The sequence below is a fragment of the Cibotium barometz genome, chromosome 34 (genome assembly GCF_041138505.1).
Source record: "Cibotium barometz isolate CiBa-2024 chromosome 34, ASM4113850v1, whole genome shotgun sequence".
NCBI classification, from domain to species: domain Eukaryota; kingdom Viridiplantae; phylum Streptophyta; class Polypodiopsida; order Cyatheales; family Cibotiaceae; genus Cibotium; species Cibotium barometz.
Window position 1 is genome coordinate 18913803 of NC_141079.1, and position 22491 is coordinate 18936293.

A 22491-nucleotide genomic window follows, 5' to 3' on the forward strand; every position below is an offset into this window, starting at 1 on the left:
CGAACGACCAAATGACGAATCCCTGAGGCATCCACACTCCCGGGATCCAAGAAAAAATGAGCCAACTCCCATAGTTGGCCTATCACATCTGTCACCTCCAGATCGCTCACATGATGAGAAAACTCAACTGCCTGAGTCTTCAAAGTGCTAAGAGCGAGCTCTAGAGTCCACTCCCGGTCACAAGGGCCACATAGAGGGAACGAGAAGGCCACTCTGAATCAAGTGCCTCCTCCCCGCGGGCCGGAGGTATCACTACATGAACTCCGATGGGTGCTGGCTCATGGGGGCCCTCTGCTCCAAAAAGCTGTGTGAAGGCGTAATCGAAAGCCTCCGAGCGCTGTCTAATGCCGAGGCGACTCAGCCGACTGCGGATAGATGATATCCGTGAAGCCCGAATCGGCATGGTAGGTCTCCTCTGGGGTGCGCGAGCGAGGTCGGTGCTCAGCGCCCTCCGGACTGCAGGTGAGCGCCAGGGGACTGCCAGGGCCTCCCGGGAAGGTGAGGCGGGCGGGGGGGGAGGAGGGGGGGGCGAGGGGGGTGGAGAGGCAGCCGCTGCCGAAACCGGAGCAGGGATGGGAGGAGGCGAAGGTGGAAGCGAGTCGGTGGGAGGGGACGGGGGTGTGGGGGGTGAAGGAGGGGGTGCTGGCATCTCCTGGTCCTCAGTCGTCGCCGCAGGGGTCTCCTCCTGGAGAGGAGCAAAACTGTTCCTCACGGGAACCCAGTGAGGCTGAGACTGTGGCTGTTGCTGCAACGGTCTCTGGGCGTGCTGCTGTGGCTGTCTCCCTCGGCGGCGCCCCTGTCCAGGCTGCCACTCCGAGGTCTCTGTGGCCTGAGCAGGTGTCCCGGAGGCAGCCTGCCGAGGCGCATCTGTGGGTGGTCCATCAGGGGCCTGCTGCTGTGGTGAGGGTCGGGGTCTCCTGTGAGGGCAGGCCTTGGCCAGATGACCGGGGAAAAGGCGATCTCCTTGCTCAGCCGCTGCTGGGTCAAAGCCATGCTGCCAAGGTCTGAAAAAAGCCCGAGCACCCCTGATGTCAAGGGGACTCATGGCAAGGACCTTGGCCACACTCTGGGCGGTCTCGAACTCGATTTGGTAATGTCCACGGCCCAGAAGCTGTACGTCCAGGATCTTGCCCACATCTGCAAGAAGGCGGGCCTGGAGAAGATCCCGGATCTCCCCTCTGCTGGGGCGAGTGCCGACTATACGGCAGATGGTGGAATGTGCCTGAAGGCGTTCCACCTCTGCGGCGAGGCTCGCTTCCTCTTCCGACGAAAGAGAGAGCCTGATGGGGGTGTCCTCTGGGGCGGGCGAGGGGGCTGCGGATGAGTCCCTCTGAGGCGGGGCGGGAGGAACCTCCATCAGAGTCTGAAGCTGTGTCGAAGGCGGAGCGGAGACGGAGAACCTGCACGAACCGAGCTGCACACGAGGGTGGGGGAAGGCGAAAAGTAAAAAGGGAAAAAAAATAATATTAAAAAAAATCCCTGGGGGCGGAGAAAAACAGAGAGAAGATGGGGGGGGGGCTGAGGCGGCGAAGACGGATCCCGGGGGGGGGGGGGGGGGGGGGGGGCGGAAGCAGCACGAAAAGGGGCGAGAGAGGGGGAACGAGAGCTGGCGGAGGGGGGGGGGGCGAGGCGCTGAAGAGGAGGGGGGGTGGGCGCAATGGCGGGGAGCTACGGGAGGGGGGGGGGCGACGGCGAAAAGCAGTGGAGGGGGGGGCGCTTCAGCGCAGGCAAGCCAAGCGAAGGGGAGGGCGACGCAAACCTGAGGGCAGGCGGAGGGAGGAAAACGCGATGGCGGGCAGGGAGATGGGAGTGCAGCCAGAAGCGCGAGCAGGGGGGGAGCGCGGAGCTTCAGCGAGCCGTTTTTAAGTTCTAGAACTGTAAATTAGCAGACACCCTATTCACTTGTATTTTCAACACTCCATACATCTGCTGCTGCCTTCCCGCACTCCAGAGTCACCCCTACATCACCAGGAGGGACTGTCCCACAGAATAGCTGGTACGACGAGGAATGTCGTGATACCCGAGCCCGTCTACATCGGGAGATGGGGCTAGGATCCACCACTCACCAGCAGGCGTGAGTGATCATTCGACGTCTCACACGGAGAAAGAAGGGAGCCTACCTAGCCAGGCTTGAGCAAGAGCTATACCAGCTATTTCTTGGAAGGGACTGTAAGGAGGCTTGGAGGAGCTTCCAAGATCATCGCCTTTTGACTCTGATTACTTCACCCGGTACCTGGCACACCTATGCCACCTCTCTCTACCATGCCCCCGAGCAGCCACCTCTCCCCCATCCACCCGAACCTCGTCCCCCACACTCTTCCTTCTTTCACCTCAGCATGGTGAGAGATGCTATTGATAGGATGCAGATTGGGAGAGCACATGATCATGATGGACTTCTCTCCCATGCTAGGGACACGCTAGCCACTTTACTGGTTCACATGTTTATAAGGGCTTTATGTGAGGGCTTCCTCGCCAGTTGGTCATCGAATACTATTGTACCTATCTTAACTTCACCAATTCCTCAAATTCTTCTTCATTTTCTGCTTGCTTTGTGTTGATCGCTGCATGAATGTCCGACTTAAGCCAAAAGCTGCTCTGCCGCTCTCTGTCTCAAGCTCAATAGCTTCACTGCAGAAGCTTCCACATCCATGTCTTCTTGATGAAGCTCTCTCATTTGATTGCATAGTTGAGTTGCGGATCTTCCCAGAAAGGCAATCATGACTTCTTCATAGGTCTGGAAGTGACTGTCTTGATAGCTTGAGACCCACTCCGTTGCTTTGTCCTTGAAGGTATTCATGAAGGCATCTTTGCGAATTTCACTTAGCTCTGGTTCTTCCGGATCCCAAGGTCTGGCCACTTTCCAGTATTGCTCAAACCTCCTCACATGCAGATTTGCATCTTCCTCTTTATCGCCTGAAAACACCGGGAAATTTTTGGCTAGTGACGCCATGGCTCCCTTGAACCTTTTCCTGGGGTTTACTTGTGGTTGTTCTTGTTAGTTTGGTTGCTCCTCCCTTCCTGGGTTTTCCAAACCTGGTTGTGGTTGTTCTTGTTGGTTTGGTTGCTCCTTCCTTTCTAGGTTTTCCAAACCAGGAGTGTGTGTTGCCTCTCTTTCTTGGCACTCATTTTCTTGGTCTGAATTGTATCTAAGTTCTGCAGCTTCCTCTTGCTTGCGCGGGTTAGCGGATATTTATACAGTGTCTTCTTGACGATGTGAAGTACTCCCGACTGTGTGCTTCCCAAAGGGTCTTTTGGGAGGCATTACTTTTCACCTCTTCTGGCTTCTTGTACATGCGAATAGCATGCTTGAATGTGGCTGGGTTGTGCGATGAGCAACTCTTCATGTTGAGTTTCCAGAAGGTTCCCTCCATACTGTGATTTCACTGTGTCTGCTTCAAAGCCCTCTTACCCTTGCCCAATGGTGCAGATTGCTACACCGAGAGGTTTGTTGTGAGTTCCCCAGCAGGATCGCTAGGTGTTTCTCTCTAATCTCCCTATTAGCGGAATGGCAAGACAACAATCTGGGGTCGTAGACTAGTCAGGCAATGCCGTGGGAGACATGAGGACTCCTGCCGGAAGTTCTGGGTTCAAACACCAATTCTAAAGTGGTTGCTGGGAATGCTCCGGACTTCTCTCTCGTGGGCAGGCTTGTGTGTAGCGAATGTGCGTCACTCCCTCACTCAGCTCTCACTTAACATGCACACATGAGCAGAACTACAAGATAATCATTCACTACAGAGTAAAAGTTCACACAAGAAGGATGGGTAATAACAAGTGTACCCCTTGATCCATTCCAGAAGTATTACAAGTGAGACAGAAGATATTTGTAAGACTTTGACACATTACAAGCTCCATGACATGACAGTCAATTAACATCGCAAGCTTACAAGGCTACATTGTTGCACAGACCATAAGTCGACACACGCACACGCGCACACACCCTCGTCATCCATCTCTCTTTTCTGTAGTAGTTGATCACTCTATTAAGTCGTGCCTTCTTGATCTTTGCAATGCCTCCAAGGTGGTTATAATCCGCTGCCACTACACGTGTGACACCGAGGTGGTGCTCACGTCGTGCGTTGTGGGTCGACTGCTCCGCCAACTGCCACCGACCCTTCTGCTGGTATTGCATTGCCGGGCACAACACCAGTAAAGTTATCTCCAACCTTGCCAAGCCCACAAAGCAAAACGACCAGCCTCAAGGGGGCTGCACCAGCAGTCGACAAGCCCTCAAAGATTCTAGCAGGAGTCGACCAGCTCTCAGGAGTCTCACAGGAAGTTGGCCAAGAGAGATTTACATGCCATAAGACAATTGGCGAGTAGAGAGAATTTCCCACACAAATCAACTAGCTTTCTGCTCCAAAAAGATGAGTCGGCCAGCAGCTTTTCAAGGCGTGTTAGTAGTTGGCCAGCATAAGGGAAGCCTTTGGTTGAGTCAACTAGCTCCCACCAGCCACGTGGATGATACAGGTCTTGACGACCAGCAGTAGACATCTCAAGATCAAGTCCGTTAGCTTCACCATCCGCTAGGAAAGCATGCGATCAGCCCAAAAATAGACTTCTCTCTAGTAATAGAGCTTGTCCGTTAGAAATATCCAGGCGTGTGCTTTTTAGGTCCAGAGGGAGGTGCCTACAAGAAATTCATCTCATAAACTGTCCGTTGTCCGTCCTTTGGCTGCCACGTGTAATAAAATAGTCCTCTTTGATAGTCTAGAAGAAGAGCTGAGCCATCTATGAGACTAGCTCATGGATGAGCTCCGCCTAATCCAAAAGATTCCGAAAGGATTTTGGATCCCTGAACGCTTTACTTGATACAATTGAGTAGATGGGTGTTTCTTCCAGTCTAGTTGCACTTATGTGTGTGCATGACCTTAATTTTATATTTGGATGACTTGTCTTGTTTGCCTGGACAATGCCTGAGATTACTGCCTATGTTGTCCATGGGTCCGGGGGTGCCTGGGCACCATGTGGACGTGTGTGTACACACTTGTTTTGGACTTACAGGTGGTCTACATTTGGTAAGTGTCCCTAAAAACTCAATTTACAGCTTTATGATTTTACATACTAATATTTATTGATGCAAGTCCACACTCTCTTATAAGTGACCAATCAAACTTATAAGTTGTACATCACCAGGATAGCTAGTCTCGGGAAATCACCTCATGTCAAGCTTCATAAGCTATTCATGTACTGTCATGTCAGGCTCCATATGCCACACAAACACGCCATATTAGGTTCCATAAGCCATACATGTATGTCATGTCGGGCTCCATATGCCACACATGAGAAGAACAGAAGCAATGAGAAATTTTGTGACGTCCCCCCCCCCCCGGCTTCTAAGCAGTTGACTGCAATTGAAAAGCTTTCAGGTAGGCCGTCAAAAGTTCCGGATAATCCTAGAAATAATCCTCGTCCATCCATTTTGCGTCCATAGCCGAATAGTTTTTAAATTTCACAAGATACCTGCGTACTAGCTTGCCTCCCGCATGCTTACACTCATCCATAGAGTCTTTCTCATTCAAATGCAACATGTCCATCTGCTTTTGCAACATGGCCATTTGTTTCTTCAAATAGGCCATAGGTGCCTCATTGTGCACTTGATAAAGTGCATGCCAAGCCAACTTACCCGTCTAACACGCACGATTGTGCAGTATAATGGTCCTCTTCATTGAAAGAGCAATGCGTGCATGAGCTTGGGCATCTCTGGCATCCCCTTTTTTTGGTCTTGAGTATTGGGATTCGGAGTCTCATGTGTGTGTCTAGTGTGTTCCTTGGCTTGTATGTCTATATATGTGTGTGCGCGAGCAGCCCCTAAAAGGGTGTTGTGTAAACCCACTCTTATGAGTGGATAGGATAAGTGTGCTACGTGTCAATAGATAGCACATGTGTGACGTGTTCTACGTATGTGTCAAAAAGATAAGGCACCTCCTAGCCTATAAAAGCATTGAATCTTTACAACGAAGGCTTCTTGGACCCAAAGCATGCAACTCCTAGAATCTAGGAGAGTTGCTATTTTTGACAGATTTTGATGGAAATTTCGTTCACATCAAAACCTCTGGACTTTCGCAAGGATTAGGACTTACTAAAACATCTTTGTCAAATTCTTTGCGACTTGGGATATTTTTACCATAGAAGGTTATGGAAGAATCACCTCTTAGGGGAGACAAGCTGAAACACATGTAGTGCGTTGAGCTGCGAGCTTCTCCCTCGAACTGTGTTGCCGATGAGCCTGAGCGCACCCCCCCCCCCCGGGCGGGTTTCCTCTCTTTTGGCAAGCCTCGGCCCCTTCTGATCTTCACCCCTCAGGAGGACTCCATGGCAGCCGCCCTATCATCCCTGACCGAGGCCGCCGTTCCTTGCCTATCTTTCTCTAAAGAGGACCTCCAGCTCCTTGCACGACAGTTGCGTCTTTAGAGGCCTCCACTTTGGAATGCAAGATTGTCAGTAGCCGCCTTGCGCGTGGACAACGCAGAGATCTTCTTCAAGCTAGCCTCCTTGGAGGGCTTGCAAAGATCACACATTCATCCTTTGGGGCGTGGCTACTACCAAGTTGAGTTGGACTTGCTAGCGGCGTCAGATCGAGTCATGCAATTGAGCCCCGTCGCATTGCGTATGGCCTAGGCCTTCTACTTCCCAAGCCTCAGGCAAGAATACCTTTCTCTTCTCCCTGTGAATTGGTGGAGCCATTGGGAGAGTGATGGAATCCCCCCCACTGCCGCTTCGTTTCTCGCATGGGCAGCCGGGATTCCATCCCTTTGTATCTGTATTGCCTCGCCGGAGATAGTGCCTCATGTCATATCCCTTCCTTGTGTCACAAAATTCCTCATTGCTTTTGTTGTAGACTGTACATGTGGGGCATATGGAGCTTGACATGACACTACAAGTATGGCTCGTGGAGCCTGACATGGTGTGTTTTCGTGGGACTAGCTATCCTGGTGTTTCACATGTACTTATGTTTTGGGAAGATTCTGGAAGGTTTCTAGATTCCTGAACACTTTACCTTATAGATACAACCGAGCAGATGTGTGGTTCTTCCAATTTAGTGCACTCATGTGTTTGTATGACCTTAATTTTATATTTGGATGACTTGTTTTGTTTGCCTGGATAATGCCTTAGATTACTGCCTGTGTTGTCCATGGGGCCGGGGACGCCTGGGCACCCTGTGGACGAGCATGTGCACACTTGTTTTGGACTGATAGGTGGTCTACATGTGTTTTACAAGTGGTAAGTGCTCCTGAAAACTCAATTTACAGCTTTATGTTTTCACATGTTAACATTTATTGATGCAGGTCCACACTCACTTATAAGTGACCGGGCAAACTTTATAAGCTGTACACACTGGGTAGGACTATTTTAATACATGTGGCAGCCAAAGGATGGGCACTGGACAAATTATGTGCTGTTTGCTTGTAGGCGCCTCCCTCTGGACCTAAAAAGCACACGATTGGATACTTCTGGTGGACAAGCTCTATTACTGGAGGAAAAGTGGAGTTAATGCTTGTCACATGCTTTCCAGTTTGCTGGAGCCTGGTCGACTGGTTTTGGAGAGGAGAAACTGCCAGGTGTCCAGATAAAAACCCTCCTGTGTGTTGGCGACTGGATCTGAGCCTTCCCTTGTGTTGGCTGACTACTATCAGACATAAAAAGCTGCTGGTGGACTTCTCTTGATGGAGCCAGAGGGCTGGCCGACTTATGGACTGTTCCCTATGTGCTGGCCGACTCCTTTTGGCATGAAAAGATTGCTGGCTGACTCTAGCTGGAAGCTTTGAGGGCTGGTCGACTCCTGGTACAGCACCTTGAGGCTGGTTGTTTTGCTCTGTGGGCTTGGCAAGGTTGGAGATAACTATACAGGGCTGTCCCGGGTTGATGTGGGAATGCTGTGGGCTGTCCTACATGTGCTTTAGGCCGGGAAAGCTATCCCGTTCTGACACTGAATTCAGCATACGTTTTGTTATTGTTTTCATCTTGTACTAGAACAATTAGGTGGTAGCTAGTGGAGAATCCCTGGGGACCCGCAAACTTCAAAGTTGTATTTGAAGCAGACTCCTTTCTGGTAATCTAACCATAAAGGGGGGGGATCAGCCCATCTTCTCGCCGCCAGTGTGGTGTACTGAGCAAAGTTGTATTCTCTCTCTCTTCTCTGGCATGTATATGTGTTGGATTAGTATTCATGATAGATAAGATTTCCATATTAGAGTTCCCCTTCTATTACATTGGTATCAGAGCTTGGCTTTCTACAAAGCTTATGCATACATGATGTTGGATATGGCTGTAAGGAGTCATCCGTGAAAGAAGGTTGGGATTCTGAGGTAGCCCTCGTCTTACTATTGCACTCCGAAAGGAGTTACCTTCCGTCTAAGCGACTGTGAGCGTGTGGAAGACTTTGTGGCCCTGTTGTCTGTGTAGGGGCACTATTGCACCCTTGCAGTCTATTCAGTATTATTCTTGGAAAGCTGGTAGGGAGCGGTTCCGGGGCAGGAAACTTTTTCTATTTGAAGACTCTGGTAAATACATTATGGCCAGCCATTCAGATCAATATGTAGAGGATTCTATCACTCGTGTTCGCCGCATGCTCCTGGGAAGAGGATAGAGACAGAGATTTTGTTGTGGCTTTGGTAGGTAACGATTCACCGTTAGTTGCTAGGAGTGAAGATCAGCAAGATCTTGATGATTTGATGGAGGAGCTTGAAGAGCTCCATGCTTTACAAAGGGACCAAGATGTACAGAGGGTTATTGAGTCCAAGTCTCAGGTTAAGGCATTCTGATGCAATTGTACAACAGATGGGGATTGAGAAACCTTGAGAGTTGGTTGTTGCCTATTTGAAAAGCCATGGCGATGTTCTGATGATGAGGGTAAGTGGGTTTTCACACGGCAACCTTGCAGGAAATCTTGTAAAGGGACTTCTGATGATGTTGTGAGAGGGCATGCAGCTTGAACAAGTGATGTGAGAGGGCATGCAGCCTGAGCAAGTGATGTGAGTGGGCATGCAGCCCGAATAGATGTTATGAGAAGGCATGCAGCCTGAGGGGATCATGTATGTTGGCATGCAGCCGGAACCGATGGAGAAGGGTTTTCAGCCCACATGAATGATGAGGAAGATTAGAATGCATTGTCTGTGTGACATCTCCACCCTCTAGATATGTTCCAGTTCCAAGAGTTCCATCCCGAGTGGAGGGTTTTGCATGGAAGGACAGCCCTAGATTTGGGCATCGTCGTCATCGTAGATATGTCGAAGGAGATGACGAACAGGTGCGACGAGATGCTTGGCATAGCAAGAAGGACAAAGAATTCAAGTCGGGGTATAAGGACACAAAGTTTGAGAGCTATAATGGAAAACTGGACACCACTAACGCACTTGCATTCATAAGGCAATTTGAAATAGCCTTCTACACTGAGGATTTTACAGAGAAATCCATGCTCAGGCATGTGGGAATGCATCTGAAAGAGACTGCAAGTGATTGGTGGATGGCAAAGCTCTAAGACAGAACAACTGCTTGTACTTGGAGTACTTTTAAGGAACAATTTTATGATGAGTTTCTTTCTCCCTACTTTGAAAAAGATGTACTGAAGGAATGGGATTGGTTTGACACAGGATGAAGACGAATCCGTTTCTTTGTATGTTTCAAATTTTTGGTGGATTCTTCTCAAGGTCACACCCTTCATGACAATCAATGAGGATGAGAAGAAAAGGAAATTCGAGTCAAGGTTGTTCATCCAAAAGAGCCTAGCAATTTATCCTCCCAGCACTTTACAGGAGTTGATATATTCAACTACTATTTCTGAGGAACTGCATGGCAAGGGAACATCAAAAAGGCAAGAATTTAGCTCTTACAAAGGAAAATTCAGAGCTGGAAATGAGTAGAAAAAGGGTGGACAACCACCTAAATTTATGCTTAATGAGTCCAATGATGCAAAAGGGATCTTTGAAAAGAAGCCAGGGGGTAAGAAGGATGATACCAAGCTGTCCAGATAGCAGATTTTTGAATGCATGAAAGAGGGTAAATGTTTCTTATGTGGCATTAAGGATCACATGAAATCACAGTTTCCTGGGAATGTCAAAAAGACTAATGTGCAGGATGTAAAACCGAGGGTGAATGTCATACCCGATATACAGTGAAATACTGCACATGACCCTAAGAGTAGAATTTTATGCAAGGCTTGGGGAAAATTGAAGGACCAAACAGCCTTGTTTCTTTTTGATAATGCCTCTACTGATAACTTCATATCTATTCAGGTGGCTACTGTCCTTGGGTTAAAGCATGAGGAGTTGGGCATGGATTTTCATGCAGATGCCACCTTTGAGGGCAAAGAAGTTAAAGGCACTCCCATCATAGGAAAGCTTCGTATAAAGATTCACGGCTATTTGGATCATGAAGACTTCTTGGTAGCACCGCTTACGGGATGTGATGTGATACTTGGGATGCCTTGGCATTTTGTTTGGATACCAAGATTTTGCATAAGGAGAAGAAATTAAATTTTACTCATAGGGGTAGGGAAATTTGCATAGGTGCGGGTATTACTGGGAGTACCATACGAGTTGTAAGCCATATTTCCATTTGCAAAGCAATGAAGAAATCATCTTGTTCTTACTTGGTTTTTGTACGTGATGATGTTGAACATGATTTTGTGACTCCCATAGATTAGGACAAGATTAATTTCTTAAGTGATTATGTTGATTGCTTTACTGACACCCTACCTAGAAAGTTACCTCCGGAGAGGCCAGAGGATCATTGTATTGACATAATCCTTGGTAGCTCCCCTCCTAACCAACCTCCCTACAGGGTAAGTGTTGCCCAACAAGAGGAAATTATGATTCAGGTGAATGATCTTCTTAACAAAGGGTTGATTCAACCGAGTTCTTCGCCTTACTGTTATCTAGTATTTCTTGTCCAGGAAAAGGATGGTTAATAGAGAATGTGCGTAGACTACAGAGCCCTAAATAAGATAACCATCAAGAACAAGTTTCCGGTTCCTAGTATCAATGATATTCTTGACAAGCTCGAGGGAGCTGCGTGTTTTAGTCGCAATGATCGTAAGAGTGGCTACCATTAGATTAGAGTAGGACCTCAAGATATACATAAAACTGCTTCAAGACATCTTTCGAGCTCTATGAATACGTGGTGGTGTCATTTGGCCTTATAAATGCTCCTGCCACTTTCTACAGAATGATGGATATAATTTTTAGACCTCACCACAAGTTTACGAGAACTTGCTTTAATGATATTATTATCTTTTCAAAGAGTGAGGCAGAGCATAAGGAACACCTCGCCATTGTGTTTGAAGAGCTTAGAAAACACAAGCTTTTCATCAATGGAAAGAAGAGTGAATTCTTTTTGTCAAAGGTTCTTTATTAGGGGCATATTGTTTCGAAAGAAGGTGTACACATGGATCCTATAAAGATTCAAGCTATTAAGGACTGGCGAGAGTTTCAAAATGTTCATCAAGCCAAGAGTTTCATTGGCCTATGTTTTTACTATCGTCGATTTACTCGACACTTTACTTTCTTGGCTTCTCCGTTGCATGATTTAACGAAGAAGAAAGCTGTGTTCTCTTGGTCTGATTCAGAAAGATCAGCTTCCCAAAAGTTGAAGGATGCCATTATCTCAGGTTGTGTTCTTATTATTCCAAATTTGCGTAGGTCCTTTCTGGTGGAGTGTGATGCATGTGGAGATTGTTTGGGGGCTGTTTTGAATCAAGAGGGTCATGTAGTGGCTTTTGAAAGCCGTCGTCTACAACATGCAGAATTGTATTTTCAGGTTTATGAGAGAGTTATAAGCCGTCATTCATGGCCTATGAACATGGAAACATTACCTTTTGGGGGCGGAATTTATGGTTAAAACACATCATCAGAGTTTGCGACACTTCCTCACATAGCCTAAGCTCTTTAACAAGCATTTAAGGTGGGTGAATTTCTTGTCCATGTTTCATTTTCAGATTTTGCATACTCTAGGAAAGAAGAATTTGGTGGTGGATGCTTTGTCACGGGGACCTCAAGTGCATGCAGTGACTACCGGGATGCGAGATATGTATTCTTTGGACACATATTTTCAGCTTACTTGGGCTGATTTGAATGGGGGTATTGGCGCCTCCCTCTGGACCTAAAAAGCACAAGATTGGATATTTCTGGCGGACAAGCTCTATTACTGGAGGAAAAGTGGAGTTAGGGCTGGTCGCATGCTTTCCAGGTTGCTGGTGGGAGCTGGTCGACTGGTTTCGAAGAGCAGAAACTGCTGGGTGTCCAGATAAAAACCCTCTTGTGTGCTGGTCAACTGGATTTGAGCCTTCCCTTGTGCTGGCCGACTGCTATCAGACATTAAAAAGCTGCTGGTGGACTTCTCGAATCTCCTGATGGAGCCAAAGGGCTGGCCGACTTTTGGATTGTTCCCTATGTGCTGGCCAACTCCTTCTGGCATGAAAAGATTGTTGGCCGACTCCACCTGGAAGCCTTGAGGGCTGGTCTACTGCTGGTACAGCCCCTTGAGGCTGGTCATTTTGCTTTGTGGGCTTGGCAAGGTTGGAGATAGCTATACAGGGCTGTCCCGGGCTGATGTGGGAATGCTGTGGGCTGTCCATGGCTGTCCTTTATGTGCTTTAGCTGGGAAAGCTCTCCGGTTGTGTTAAGGGACACCAAATTCAGCATATGTTTTGTTATTTTTTTCATCTTGTACTGGAAGAATCGACTTCTAGCTAGTGGAGAATCCTTAGGCACCCGGAAAGTTGTATTTGAAGCGGACTCCTTTTTAGTAATCTAACCATTGGGGGGGGGAAATCAGCTCATCTTCTGGCCGCTAGTGTGGTGTACTGAGCAGAGCTGTATTCTCTCTCTTATCTGGCATGTATATGTGTTTGATCAGTATTCATGATAGATAAGATTTCCGTATTACAATTGCCCTACCATCACACGTTGCCTTCGGGGAGACCCCATCCTACAGAGAGTGGAGTACTCCAGCCTTCTCGGACAATGCTTTATTTGTAGACTGGTGGGACACCTCGTTAGAGCTTGCCCTTGGCACCAGTCTAGGAGTTTGCCTCCGGTAAGCAGCCCCCCCCCCCCCCCCCCCCCCCCCCCCCCCCCCCCCCCCCCGGGGGGGGTTCCGAGCTCATATTTTCACAAGGGGGTAGAAATGAAATGAAATGAAATGTTATATTAACGTCTTCAAAAGGCCAAAGTGACCTATGAGACCAAAGCTACAACCATGTGACATCTGATACACTGTCTGGAAAAGAAAAGAGATAGTTCCACAATATATCAGTAGGGGGGAAGCTAATGCTACTAGTCAAAATGGGGTACATGAGTACATGGATATCTGAATACATGAATATGGGGGAGTACAAAAGTGACAATGAGTACAACAGTATATGGTTGGAGTCGTAATCATCCTAGGAGCTCTAGCATGGGTCTCTGCCGGATGGCCTGGATATCTGCCATTGTGAGATGCCGGGTCGGACGAGCCTGATGCCTCGCAATGATGCTCTGAATCCTCTGGTGTAGGCACCGTCTCCGATGTGAGGATCCGCGAACCCTTGGGCGTCTAGATCTGCCCAACTGGATAGCTCTCTCAACTAGAGTCCCACGGGATGCCCACCACTGCTGGGCTGTCGGCTGTGTCCTCCCGGGTAGAAGTCAGTAATGCGTGTCTGTGTGGACTCCCTGCCAGTCGGGCGTCTGCTCCTGATAATGGACTCTCTGAGCCTGGGGATCTCCAGGAGATAAAAACCCAAGCATCGCTGATCACAATAGTCCATGACTCTAGCCAGTGGTCCAAATCCCTCTCTGAAAAGGCAATGGTAGCGCCCTCGAATCTCATAATATGCTGTGCAGCGACAGATGTAGTGCTCCTCCGTCTCTGGCTTTATCCAACAAATCTGACAAATCGTGTCCCCTAGAGGTATGCCTCTAAATCTGCCTGTCTCTATCTCTAACTGATGTGAAGAGGTGCGGATCTGCCCAATGGCGGACCTCAATCCATGAGACAGATGGGTATCCATGTAGCTCGGTCTAAGTATAAAGCCATCCTCAGTGGTGCGGAGAAGATGGTCTCTATAGAAAGCCATCTTCGTCCCCAACTCCTGTGAGGGCTCTAGCCATGTCCTCCTAGTGTCCAACTGAATGAGGTCCTGTCTGATGACTCTACTAATCTCACAATGTGTCAAGGTGACGGAGGGTGCCTCCAGAGAGTACTGGAAGGGTGGAAGTCTGTCTAAACTGAACCCGTGGAGGTCAAACCAGGATGCTATCTGCGCATACCAACATGAAGTGTCTCCCTCCATGGCTAGCTGATGAGAGGACTCTAAAGCAAGTCATGCATACCGGTGTCGGGGAAGCTCCCATGTGCTATGAATGAAGGACACTGATCTGGCAAGAGCCTCGACTACGATCAGTGGTGCACCCATCTCGGCTCTAATAATCTCATGGGGTGCCAAGGCCTTAGCCCGAATCATCTTGGAGATCATGGACACAAGTGGTCTCTCCATCGATCTCCATCCATCGTATGTGCGTCCTGATCGACTGTGACGATCTAGGATAGGCCCCCAGATCTGTACTCCATATAGCATAGCCGATGTGACCAGTGTGTCAAAAAGCCACAGCGTAGTGCGTGGCTCCTGAAACTGTACCTGTGAGCACATCCTCTCTAGACCTCCTAGTGCTGCATATCCTCTAGTCAATCTGGCCTCTGTTGCCCCCCTCATGGAAAATGTGGGCCCAGTGAACACCACTCCAAGATATGTGTATGAGTCAACATACTCCACTGTATCCTGCCCATATGTGAAAATAGGCGCTGATCTCCAAACCCACTGAGCTGTAGTGTTAAACACCATAACCTTGGTCTTACCAAGGTTAACTGAGAGCCCACTATCCTGTGCATAAGCATGTAAAGTATCCAAGTGCCTCTGCATGCCCTCTGGTGAGTATGCTATAAGCACAATATCATCAACATATAAGAGCAGGGGTATCCAAGTGCCAGCCAACTGGGCTCCTCTGTCCCCTCGTGTCCCAATATAATCAGAGATCTCATCAATGTATAGTCCAAATAGAGTCGGAGAGAGCAGGCAGCCCTGTTTCACCCCTATAGTGGAGTGTACTGGCTGGGAGAGACCCTCTGAAGTCCGCACCTGCCCAACTACTGTCTCATAAAGTGCCATAATACCCCAAATGAGCTCACATGGAACCCCCAAGTCTTGCAACCTGCGCATCAGTCTAGCTCTGGGCACTGTGTCAAAGGCCTTGCGGAAATCCACAAAGCCACATTAGATCCTCCTCCCATGTGCTCTGCCCTCCTCAATGATAGCCCTAAGGGTAAAGATATGATCCAAAGTAGAGAATCTCCTCCTGAAACCGGCCTGTCCCTGAGCTCGGACCCCTTGTCTCTCTGCCCATCTGCTCAACTCCTGCTCAAGAATAGAGGCATATAGCTTGGCCAGCGAGTGACTAATCATAATGGTGCGGTAGTTAGTCGGCAGGCTCAGATCTCCAGACTTGAGTACCAGCACAATCATGGAAGTACTCCAAGTCCGTGGAAACCCCTCACACATGGCTCTATTAAACATGAGAGCTAGCAAGTCTACAATCATATCTCTAGCATGTATGAAATGCTCGGCTACAATGCCCTCATGATCCTGTGCCCTCCCTGTATGCAATCTGTTGATGGCCCTCCTCACCATCTCTGCTGTGAAGAAGGTAGAAGTGGGTGGACAAGGCTCTGGAGGGTTCGGTAGTGGTGGCTGCCATGGTACTATGTAGAGGGAGGCTGCATACTCGCCCCATGTATCTGGAGAGGTAATGGCCGGAGGCGGGGGGTGCTCTCTAAGCAATCTCCAGGCCTCCCTAGAATCCCGACTCAAAAACAACTAATAGATGTCTCTCTCCAGCCGAGCTAAGAATGCTCTCTTCTTCCGCCGAATGAGGGATCGGAAGATGATGCGTGACTGTCTATATGTAGTAACACCTGTGGCCACCTCTCTCTGTAGTCGGGCTCTCAGCTCCCTACAGTCATCATCATACCAACTATTTTGGGGCATGCTCCCAGGACGTGGTCGTACTGTGGGCTGCGTGTGTGGGAAGGCCGTCGCTGCAGCTGTATGTAAAGCCTCTGTCAGGATCTGTGTGAGCTCTGCTAATGGCCTCTGTCAGGATCTGTGTGAGCTCTGCTAATGGCCTTTGTGGATCCTCTGCACTCAACAAGCTGTAGATCTCTGCGGTGTATACTCCATCAGTCTCTCTACAGAAGGTATATCTCGGGTGATAGGAGGACTGCCCAACCTGGCGGGTACTGTAGTGGAAATCCACCGTAAAGGAGAGAAGTGCATGATCCACCGTAACTCCGATGGGATTGGGGCCAATCGCAAAATCCAAGATACTCGGGATGAAGGTTGGCGAGGCTAGAACATAATCCATTGTGCTGGCCCCATGTCTGTGTGGAAAGCAAGTAAAGCCACTGACAAGTGGATACCTCGTTAGGCCATTTAAAATGGCCAGCCCATGTGCAGTCCCCATCTCCAAGAGGTATCTCCCATACTCAGTACACTCCACCTCATCGTGTGATCTCCGAGTCAAACACATCTCCTCCACATCTATCTCTCTCAACATCTCCTCCCAAGTGTGAAAGAAAGAGGTCTGGTACTGAGCCGTTCGAGCATTAAAGTCCCCAAGTATGATAACATCTCCCTCCCTGGAGAACTCCCATATGTCCTCATCTAGAATCATATATGGAGATTGCCCCTTGGGCGCTGCATAATCAGATGTGCTAGGTGGAAAGTAACATATAGCAATGTATAGGGGTCTACCCTCATCTGCCCTCACTCTGACCCACATGTACCTCGCGCTCTCATCACGGCGCATAACATGGATGAGTGGCTGAAGCTCCTCTCTAAAAAGAACTGCAACTCCTCCAGATCTGCGACCACCATGCTTCGAACGGGCCTCCTGTCCACAAGTCGTCTCCCATCTGCATCCCGCCACTCTTGGTAATGTGCTGCCTGGGGCCTGATGTGTCTCCAAGTAGAAGATGATATCCCTATCTCTGAAGCTGTCCTCAAAGGCCCCCACATCCAGTCTCAATGCTCCGTTGCAGTTCCATACTGCAAGTCTCAGACTGGTCCCATAGGTCTCGCACCGTTAGGTGGTGCGTCTCTCTAGTATCACCACTCTGCCTCCTCTGTAAAATGCTAGCTTCCCTTTTTCTCTGGCTGCCCTAATCTCCGGCATGCACTCCCTCATATGTGCTAGTTGTGCCAAGGTGAGGTCATCTCCTAAAAAGATGCCCGTTTTCTTAAGGGCGGAGCGCTTGGCCAAGAAATCCTTCTTGGCCTCCAAGGTGGGAAAGCGTAAAATGAGAGCTCTCCCCTTCGAGCTCTCTCCTCCATTCTTGTCTTTCTTGCCCACTCTCCAAGCCCCCGTGTGTGTAGGCCTTGAAATGCCCATGCGTGTGTATAAGTCTGTGGCTTCCTCCTCTACATTGTCACCGTCCTTAAGCCCCGTGATCCGCACATGAACTTCCCTTGTCTTTCTTCTTTGTTCCTCCTCAATGGTTAGGTTGATAATCTTCGAGGTAGATGTGCTTTCGGCCTCCTTGTTCTTACCTTTCTTGACCACTTCTATCCATTTCTCCGTTTCATCTACTTGTTTTTGTGTCTTTGTGACCACCTCCACCCACGAGGAGGTCTCCCGGGCCTTCTTTTCTTCTCCCTCTTGAAGTGTTCTCACTTGGGCCTTAATGGTGTTCAGCTCCTCCATCATGACAGGTTGAATTTCACCTTCCTCAAGCTTATGTTGAGCACATGCTTCTTCTATCTCTATCTTGAGATTTGCGATCTCTGCATCTTGGGCTGCTATCCGCGCTTCAAGTTTCTTGACTTTGTCAAGAAGGCTCCGGTTGACCATATTAACTGCATTGTCCGTCTCTTTCTTGTGTTGTTGGATGGCTGCCTTGATCAGGTCTTCAATGTCAATCCTCTCCATCTTGTCTTGGGCTGAAAAAGGCTGGTTTCGGGTTAAAAATTAATTAACCCTTGGCCATAGGAAGATCTCTGTGTGTGTCTGCAGCGCTTCCCACAGAGAGAGGCCAGAGGGAGAGAGAGTTGGGTGACTGTGCGGCTGCAGGCGGGGGAGAGGCAGCAGGGGGAGCCAGAGGGAGAGAAAGTTGGGTGACTGTGCGGCTGCAGGCGGGGGAGAAGGTAGCAGGCGGGAGGCGACAGGTTCGAAGAGAGAGAAAGTTGGGAGGGAGGCGACCGCGGTTCGAAGAGAGAGAAAGTTGGGAGGGAGGCGACCGCGGTTCGAAGAGAGAGAAAGTTGGGAGGGAGGCGACAGGTTCGAAGAGAGAGAGAGAGGGAGGCGACAGGTTCGAAGAGAGGGAGGCGACAGAGGTCAGCAGGCGATAGGTTCGAAGAGAGAGGAAGTTGGGAGGGAGGCGACAGGTTCGAAGAAGAGAGAGAGGGAGGCGACAGGTTTGAGAGAGGGAGGGAGGCGACAGAGGTCAGCAAGCGACAGGTTCGAAGAGAGAGAGGGGACAGGTTCGAAGAGAGAGAAAGTTGGGAGGGAGGTGACAGGTTCGAAGAGAGAGAGAGAGGCAAGCTCTCAAGCAGCCGAGCACCAGGACTCGATCATGGATGACTTTGCTGCTGAGAGTGGCAGACCGTTGGGTCACGCCAGGGCCCTCAGCCGACTTCTAGAGCTGAGTGTCGCCGCCGCGGGCACTAGGTTGGCAGAGTACAAGAGGATTCAGTTGTGTCAGAGAACCGTTTCGAGCATTTATCGCTGTACCCACCCTTCGGTGATGGGCCCCTTCCAGTCACTGCGAGGGTCCCACCTTCGGCTCCTTCGGTTTGGTGGCCATTACCTCGCCGAGACTCCTCTGCTGGTTCTCAAATTCTAGGGAGGCCAGCTTGCCCCACTGAACTCCTGACAAGCTCCTCCTAGGACCCTCCCTTTTCGATGGATCACTCCCAGCCGCTCCTATCTCTCTCTCCTCCGCCTCCCTACGGTTTCCCCCTTGGCCTCCCCCTCTCCTCCTCATCCTCCATCCTCACCTCCGACTCTTCCCACAGCAGTCCCCCCTACCCCGTCCTCTTGCTCCGAGCCCACACTCCCCCTCCCTCCGCCTCTCTAGAGCACTCCTGCCACCCTCCGGCAATGCCCAACTTGGAGCGGAGACAGCTGGCGAGATCCGTCCACCGTTTGATTCATCGATTCTCGGAGCCAGTAGAGATGACCATCGCCGCTTCCCCGGTTAGGGCTGTCTTGCCAAAGGCCCCAGGTGCGCCCCCCCCCCCCCCCAAAGATCTTGGGGTTGCGTGTGGATTACAGTATCTTCCGATGTCTTGCGATGGAAGGAACTGATATTTTTCAGGAGATAGTGGCTCCCATTCGGTTTTGTGTGGTGTTTCATTATTCCAGACCATCTACGCTAGAAAGTGGCACGATGATCTTCTCCTTTCCCTTGAGTGGAGCTCCGAGGAAGGAGTGGGATACGGAGTCGGTGGCTGCTGCCATTCAGGGGCAGACAGTAGAGCTCTCACACCATCTTCATGGTCTGCGCATCACTGACGTGCTCACCCATCTCTGGTCCTTGGCTCGGATGGAGCTGGGAGACACAGGCTATAGAGATCAGGACAGGGAGGTGGTGTCCTCCAGCCTCGAGATGCTACTCTTTGTGTTCATATCTTAGCTGTAGTACCCCTCCCTCCCCCTGACAGATACCTTCATTGTGATCGATGGAGTTCAGAGTATCTCTACGCTTGCGCTCGGATAGAGTGGCGACACATGATCTGCACCCACTTGGCGTATCTTCTAGGACTAATTGCGATTACTCCCCATCGAAACCCACGCCCAAGACTCTTTGAATGGATGGCAATTCCGATAGTTCCGCCCCCCATAGAGTTTGATATGCGGATAGCCTCATGGAACATTCAGGGTTTAGGGGGGCCTCAATGCTTTCAGAGGGAAGATGTCCTCAGAGGAGAGCTTCACAGAGGTACAGTTGGGGGACCCATTGACATTCTTTTCCGCCAAGAGCACCATCTTTTTGAGGGGCGTACTCGTCGCTGCGGGAAGATTTTACCAGGTAGAAGCCATAGTTTTTGGTCTCCCTCTTTCATTCCCTTGGGGACACAAGGAGGAGTTTGTATTTATGTCAGCGAGCAGCTCTTGCCGGAAGTGATACGCTCAGGTGTCATAGTCTCTGGGCAAGCGTAGTGAGTTACCATTAGGATTGGAGAGGACTGTTACTCAGTCCCTCACAGTCAGGTTCTCATTCAGGGAGCCTGAGGTGACAAATTCCCCCTTTGTCGCTCGGTCCGGCAGGGCTGACCATAGGAACCTTACCTTTTTCTATTCATCGCCGAGGCCATAAGTAGTTTTCTCTCAGCTCAGGAGACGGGGCTCTAGGGATTGCATCTCCCCCGCCGTACTCGGGAGCTGTTGCTAGAGTGAGAGTTTTTAGAACAGCATACCTATCCGAAGATGGGGGGAATCTCGAGAGATTCGCAGAGACGATCGATATCTTTTGTTGCGTATCAGGAGCGCAGATTAAGTGACACAAGTTGTGTGCTTTTTGGGTAGGCTTTGCACCCGCCCTGACTTGGCGCCCAATTGAGGCTTTCTAGTGGATCCGGTGGGGCACTCCAGTCCGCTATCTGGGATGCCAGGCGGGCATCAATCTCTCCTCCTCGGAGCACCAGCTCGCCCCTCTTCTTTTGAGCATTTGGAAGAAGCTTTTGTACTGGAATTTTGCGAGGCTCTCCTTAGTTGGTCGAGTGGTGGTGGTGAACCAGGTCCTTGCCACCATGTGGTACATTACTTCTTGTTGGGCCTTCTCCCAAGCATGCATTGGTCCTGAGGTACAGTGGTTGATCTGGAACTTCTTGTGGGCTGGCAGTGATGGGGGGCATGCCCGGGCCAAGGTGGCTTGGAGAGTGATCATTCAACCGCGATGAAGAGGGGGCCTAGGCATCATTGACCCTGCCATTCAGAGCCATGCCCTGCTAGGCACATTGATTGTTAGAGGACTCCTTCTAGGTGGTGAGCCTTGGAAGGACTTCCTCTTGGCTCGGATTGTAGCCCGTACTGCAAGCTTGGGGGGCCTCTGGCTACAGAACACCGGATGGATCTTCACTGAGATGCGGGCCCGTGGATTTATCCTAGCTTTTGAAGATAGCAGCCAACCTACATCGAGCTTGGGATCACCTCAGGCCGGCCCTTAAGCAGTTAGCTCCGGTAGCCTCAGAGGAGCTTCTTCGGGGCCCTTGATGTAGAACCCCTTGATCCATTTACGTAGTGGCCATATGTTGGGGGCCCGATCTCATGTATCATGGGGAGCGTTGAGCATAGGACCTGCTAGGTCCCTTGGGGATTGGCTTGCACAGAAACAACTTCCCTCGGAGGCTCAAGAGAGACCTGGTTGGGATCGGGGGTAGAGATAGACTAAGCGAAAAAAGCCTCTCGACGTTTCCGCATACGCTTGGAGCCGCCTTGTACCTTCTCCCATTGGCCATGGAGGGTGTGAATAGTGTTTGTCCATATGCTATTGGTGGACTCAGCAGGCGGTATGTTGGAAAACATGGATCTAGGCTAGGCTATGGAGGATCGAAACTAATTATCCCGATAGTCAAGTGATTAAGAGAGCTAAAAGGCTTGATAAATGATGTAATTAACAAAGGATTAAAGCAAAAGACATAATAAGAAGATAAAACAAATAACATAATCACCTTGCATTAGAGTTGATCCAAATACATCATTATATTGCTCTCATGGAGCTTCATCCCACAAGATATGTGCACCCTTGTGCCATCCATATGTCCACAAATGCTCACACTACATGTCTCCATGCACTTTTCATGTGCTACCTTTTTGATCATTGACTTCACGTTTTACAAGTGACCGTGTAAATCAACCTTTGAGCTAGGACCCTTAGTTTTTCTATTTTTCCTTTCTAATGTGCATGCTCTCCCCCTTGCTCCACACTTGTTGCACCCTCACAGATTGCTATTTCAGCACTCCCCCTCAATGTGATGAGGATCTATCACCTAACATGCAACAGTGGACCTACACTTCTAGTCATATGTTGGAGTGGTCCGTCTCAGCTTGTCCTGTGGGCTACAGTGTTGGCTTTGACTTGAAACTTTACACACGGGAGGATGGGGTTACAACCAAGGGTGAGAAGCTATGCCTCTCATGCTCTTTACTGCCTTTAGCAGTTTTCAATTGCTGGGTTTATTGGCTTGTTCTTCGCTTCAGACCTAGAGGCTTTGAGCTTGGTCTTCTTGTTTGCAAATGACTCAATGGCTATGTTCCCAGATTTTCCTGAGAGCTCTTTCTTTGCCTCGCATAAGCACACACATGCTCACTTGGCCGTGTTACATCAAAGGTTACATCTTTTTCCAACTCTTGGTCGAGACTTTGCTTGCTCATACTGGCTGCATTTACAAACGTTACATGATTTTTCCAAAGAAAAAAATGTCAATGAAAAATTAGTCGTTGAGGACCATGATAATGA

General features: G+C 49.5%; 3 protein-coding genes across 3 annotated transcripts in view; 1 reads left to right on the forward strand and 2 right to left on the reverse strand.

Annotated features, from left to right (window-relative positions):
- Nucleotides 1-22491, forward strand: part of LOC147618752 (30-kDa cleavage and polyadenylation specificity factor 30-like) — an 86394-nt gene that overhangs the window by 55003 nt on the left and 8900 nt on the right. The window lies entirely within an intron of this gene.
- LOC147618753 (uncharacterized) lies at nucleotides 14190-17105 on the reverse strand (the record flags this gene model as incomplete). The annotated part of the gene is made up of 1 exon (XM_086774338.1): nucleotides 14190-17105. A coding segment is annotated over one exon (1098 nt), but the record flags the coding sequence as incomplete, so codon positions are not given.
- On the reverse strand, nucleotides 16986-17753 carry LOC147618754 (uncharacterized). Its single transcript, XM_086774478.1, has one exon. The coding sequence runs from the start codon at nucleotides 17736-17738 to the stop codon at nucleotides 17118-17120; it is 621 nt and encodes a 206-aa protein (XP_086630604.1). The 5' UTR covers nucleotides 17739-17753; the 3' UTR covers nucleotides 16986-17117.

Excerpts from the sequence above, each read along its gene's own strand:
- LOC147618754 (XM_086774478.1), bottom strand. The coding sequence starts at position 17,738 with ATGATGGAGGAGCTGAACACCATTAAGGCCCAAGTGAGAACACTTCAA.